General features: G+C 42.9%; 1 protein-coding gene across 1 annotated transcript in view; it reads right to left on the bottom strand.

The window, feature by feature from the left end:
• MDN1 (midasin AAA ATPase 1) overlaps positions 1-4947 on the bottom strand; it is a 156691-nt gene that overhangs the window by 113144 nt on the left and 38600 nt on the right. Inside the window, exon 16 of the mRNA XM_008069236.2 lies at positions 493-704. Within this exon, the coding sequence (XP_008067427.1) occupies positions 493-704 (212 nt within the window). The remainder of the gene's footprint in view (positions 1-492; positions 705-4947) is intronic.

A 4947-nucleotide genomic window follows, 5' to 3' on the forward strand; every position in this document is an offset into this window, starting at 1 on the left:
CCAACTCAAAAAAAAAAACAAAACTAAGCCTAAAAACTCATATAATGCTAACTACTGTCCAGACACAATATTAATTATCTCACATGTATGCATATGCGTATGTATTGGTTAACCCATTAATCACTCACAACAAAGACTTGAAGTAGTTATTCTTATTCCCATGTTATAGATGAGAAGCACTCAGAAGTTGACCGAGCTATCCAAGTCCTTTTGGCTGTGGAATCTAGGTCTTTAGAAGCAAGCTTTTTCTGAGGAAGTAGGATTTACTGAGCACTAAGCAGTAATTACACAGCAGCATTAATCGTCATCTGTTTTTGCAGGAATCATGCCGAAGAGGGGGGTAGCAACACTTCATAATCAGTTGACTTTGTCATAAGTTCTAAAAAGCTCCACCTTGTATCGCTTTATTCTTCCCCCAAACTCTGCCTGTCGTTCTGCCAACTAAGCCCCAGCCGCACGCCAGCCCACCAGCAGCCTGGGTCACATCCTTACCAGTTTCACTCTCTTTTCCGTCCTTCTTAACAGCAGACTTATACACGTGCTGCATTAGTCTGAGGAGATCATGCCACCGTTTCTGCCTGTAACAGGTCTGAATATGCCCCAAGAATGTGAAGTTTTGTTTCTTCGAAAATGTCTGGGCAAAGAGCTCCTCAAATGCCTCCCGCAAAGGTAACCAAATAAGCTTGTGGTCCACTGGTTTATAACTGAAACAAAAGGTGAATGTGACCCACAACTTCTACAGTTAAGAGAAACCAAAAAACATGGCTCAGAAAATAGGAATAGGTCTAAGATTTCATTTAATCAAAATCAGAAATACTACCAAAATATTTAAAATCTGCATTACAGTTTTAAAGTATAACCTATTTCCCCCATCCCAAGTGTTTGAAGGGACTATATTAAAGACAAAAATTAGTTAGAGTGTTATGAAGAAATTTGAAATTCCTAGTTGGCAAGTAAAAGTTTCATCTTTGTTTTACTAATATGCTTAAGTAAGTAAACATGTACATAAGACAATAATAAATCATGATTAAGATTGACCAAAAAGTTTTCAGGACATTTAGAAGAAAAAGAAAACATCTTAAGTGGATTTATTTAAGTAAAACAAACCTAGCCCACGCATTCTCAATTGGGGAGGAAAGGGGATAAGAAGGATAAAGTTGCTTTCTTTGTTGTTGTTTTGTTTTTTTCTGAGTTGAAGACTCATCCTATCGCCCAGGCTGGTTCATGGCTACGGCATCCTCAACCTGCTGGGCTCAGACAAACGTTCTGCCTCAGCCTTCCAAGTAACCAGAACTACAGGTGCCCACCTCCATGATTGGCTAATTTTTTGATTTACTATTGAGGCAAATTCCTTCCAAGTTGCCCAGGATGGTCTCAGGGAATCCTCTTGCCTCTGCGTCTCAAAGTGTTGTGATTACAGACATCAGCCACCATGCCTGGCCAAATTGCTTTTCATTAAGACAAAAATTAGTTGGGGTTTAGGACACACAAAAAAAGTGTTAGTATTGCAATGATCTGTGGCCCTCCAAAGCTCAAATTTTATTTCTTAGTATTTAGATTTGTTTGTTATTCCTTAGCATTACATTTTCACTGGCTGAAGAGCAAAGAAATTAATTATAACAATATGTGGGAGAGATAAGAGACAATTTTTTTTAAAGTTGAGAAGCACTGCTCTAGCCTAAAGTAAGCTGCCAAGCAGAACCAATTGTTCCTAGAAAATCTTAAGTATTCAATGTTCCATAGCTTCAGATATATATTATCACACTTCAAGAATAAGATAAATTTTATATCCCCAAAAAATAAGTTGAGAACTGACAAGACACCAAAATACATTTCACAACAGTCAAGAGTTAACTAGTGAATGTGGATTACTCTTGACCCACTGGCCTGATTAGGGAGACAGTAAGCTGAGTAAAACCAATGGCCTGACACTGAGCATCTGCAGTGAAGAGTCTGGTTCCAGAAAGAAAAACTATGGGAACTTCAAACTCACTTTCACTTGCCCACGAGCACTAACACATTACTAAAGGCATTTCTTTACCCCACTGATTCAACAAAAACTTATTAAACAGTTGCTTCTGTGTAAGGTACTGAGCCAACAAGCCCCACAAGGTCCTGCTCCCATGGCGCTTACAATCTAATGAAAGAAACAATAAATACTTTAGCTATAAACTATCAAGTAGAGGTTTAAGTGCCATAAGTACAAATAAAGTAGGGCAAAAGAAGAGTATTGGCAACTTGAATATCACAGTTAGAAAAGGCATGCTAAGTGGGGACATTCGAAGGACACCTAAACCAAGCAAGGAAGAGCAGGTATTTGTGGGTGGCAAGAGGTGCCACACAGCAGGGATAGCACGTGCCTAAGAGTAATGCAGAAGACAGTGGGTGGAGCTCAACAGCACAGGTAGGTGAAGGAGATTATGTACAAAAAGTGCCAGTGCCAGATTATGAAGGGTCCTACAGGCCAAAGGGAGCCTCTCAGTTTTATTCTAAATGGATTGAGAAGTCCGAGGAAGCATCTAGGAAGACAGCTGATATCCTCTAATACTGTAAAAGGGCCACTGTAACTGCTAAATGGAAAAGGGACTGCAGGGAGGTTAGGAGCAGAAGCAAAGGTATGAGACCAGTGCAGTGGCCTGGGCAAAAGATGATGAACTAGAATGAAAACAGGGGAGATAAGGAGAAATTAAAATACATGTCAGGCTGGGCTTGTTGGCTCACGCCTATAATCCTAGCACACTGGGAGGCTAAGGTGAGAGGACTGCCTGAACTCACAGGTTTGAGACCAGCCTGGGCAACGTGGTGAGACCTGGTCTCTACAATAAATAAAAAAAATTTAGCCAGGCATGGTGGTGCATGCCTGCAGCTCCAGCCACTTGGAAGGGTAGGCAGAAGGATCACCAGAGCCCAGCAGGTCAAGGCTACAGTGGCCATGAGCGTGTCACTGCACTCCAGCCTGGGTGACACAGAGTGAGACTCCAACACAAAAAAACCCCAAAAAACAAAATACATGTCATTAAATACAATGGCTAGTCTTGAATAGTAGTATAAATTGGGGCTGGAGTGGTGGCTCATATCTGCAATCCCAGCACTTTGGATGGCAGAGGCGGCAGAATCACTTGAGCCCAGGAGTTCACTCAAGATCACCCTGGGCAACATAGAGAGACCTTACCTCTACAAAAAAATTTAAAAACTTAGCCTGGCATGGTGGCATGCAGTCCCAGCTCCTCAGGAGGGTAATTTTAGCAAAGGACTTGAGGTCTCCAGTGAGCTGGGATAGTGCCACTGCACTCCAGCCTGTGTGACAGAGCAAGATTCTGACTCAACACACACACACACACACTCAGGACTGCTTACGTTCAAATCCTGAATCTGCCAGTACCTTGATCAAATGACTTCTCTCTGTGTGCCTGAGTTCTCTCATGTGTACCATAGGGAGACTAACAGTCTGTACCTCCTGGTTGTTAACAAGGCCAAATGAGTGAACACAGGGAAAGAATTCAAAATAGTGCCTGGCACACAAGTGCCATAAAGCATTAGTCATTAATCATTACTACTATCACCTGGCTCTTATGACTGGTCTACTGAATGAATGAAAGAAGTGGCTTAATATTTCAAATAAGCTAAGTGCAGTGGCTCACGCCTGTAATCTGAGCACTTTGGTAGTCAGAGGAGAGAGGACTGCCTGAGTCCAGGGGTTCAAAACCAACTTGGGCAACTTGGAGAGACCTCATCTCTAGAGTAAATCCAAAAGTTAGCTGGGCATGGTGGCTCACTCCTGTGGTTCCAGCTACTTAGAAGGCTGAGATGGAAGGAATGCCTGAGCCTAGCAGGCCGAGGCTGCGGTGACCATCAGCATGCCACTGCACTCCAGCCAGGGCAACAGAATGAGACTCCTACTCCAAAAAAAAATTTCAAATCAGATCATGTACCTTAAAAGTTTGTTTATTTAAGGCTGAGCATAGTAGCTAAAGCAATTAAGTCACTACATGTTTCAATTAATGAAAAAATTGAGAACATACTTTTTCTTTGAGTCAAGGTCTCACTCTGTCACCCAGGCTGGAGGGCAGTGACATAATCATGGCTCACTGCAGCCTCAAACTCCTAGGTGTAAGCGATTCTTCCACCTCAGCTGTTGGGAGGCCGCCACGGAGGCCCACTGAGTGTTAGGGATCAGGGAGAGCTGTGGATCCCAAGACCACTAGGATATGTTCGGGAGCTATTGACCCCATTCTGTCTCCCTTTTCTTGCTTAGCACTATAGCCAGAGAAAACTCCTACTAGCTCAAGCATAAAACTCTGAGACCCAGAGAAACACAGCTAACTTTAAAAACTCATTGTTCCTTTTTTACTATTGATTGCTGTTTTGGCTTTAGTACAACTTACAGTTTAAACTTGGGTCACATCTAAGAGCCTTAGTACTGGTCACAGGTTTTTAGTATGTTGGCTGAGAAATAAAATAATTTTATAGCTGAGCTCGGTGGCTCAGCCTGTAATCCCGCACCTTTGGGAGGCTGAGGTGAGTGGATTGCCTGAGCCCGCAGGTTCGAGACCTGCCTGGGCAACCTCATCTCTACAATAAATCAAAAATGAGCCAGGCGTGGTAGCACGCTGTAGTTCCAGGTACATGGAAGGCTGAGGCGGAAGGATCGCCGGAGCCTGCAGGTCGTGGCTGCAGTGGCTGGGAGTGGCCACTGCACTCCAGTCTGGGTGACAGAGTGAGACTCCAACTCAAAAAAAAATAACAATAATTTTATATAGTAGTTATGTAGTTCTTAGAGGTTTGTAGTAGGCATTTTGAGTGAGATTGTAATCATTTGTTCCAAGAAGTGGCCCACTGTGAACTTTGGACTGGGCCACATTCTGGAGAGCCCAGCATGATCTTTGGACTGGGCCACATTCTTTTTTTTTTTGAGTTGGAGTCTTACTCTGTCGCCCAGACTGGAGT

This window comes from Carlito syrichta, unplaced genomic scaffold (assembly GCF_000164805.1).
Source record: "Carlito syrichta isolate Samal-C Ts95f unplaced genomic scaffold, Tarsius_syrichta-2.0.1 Scaffold311873, whole genome shotgun sequence".
Taxonomy (NCBI): Eukaryota; Metazoa; Chordata; class Mammalia; order Primates; family Tarsiidae; genus Carlito; species Carlito syrichta.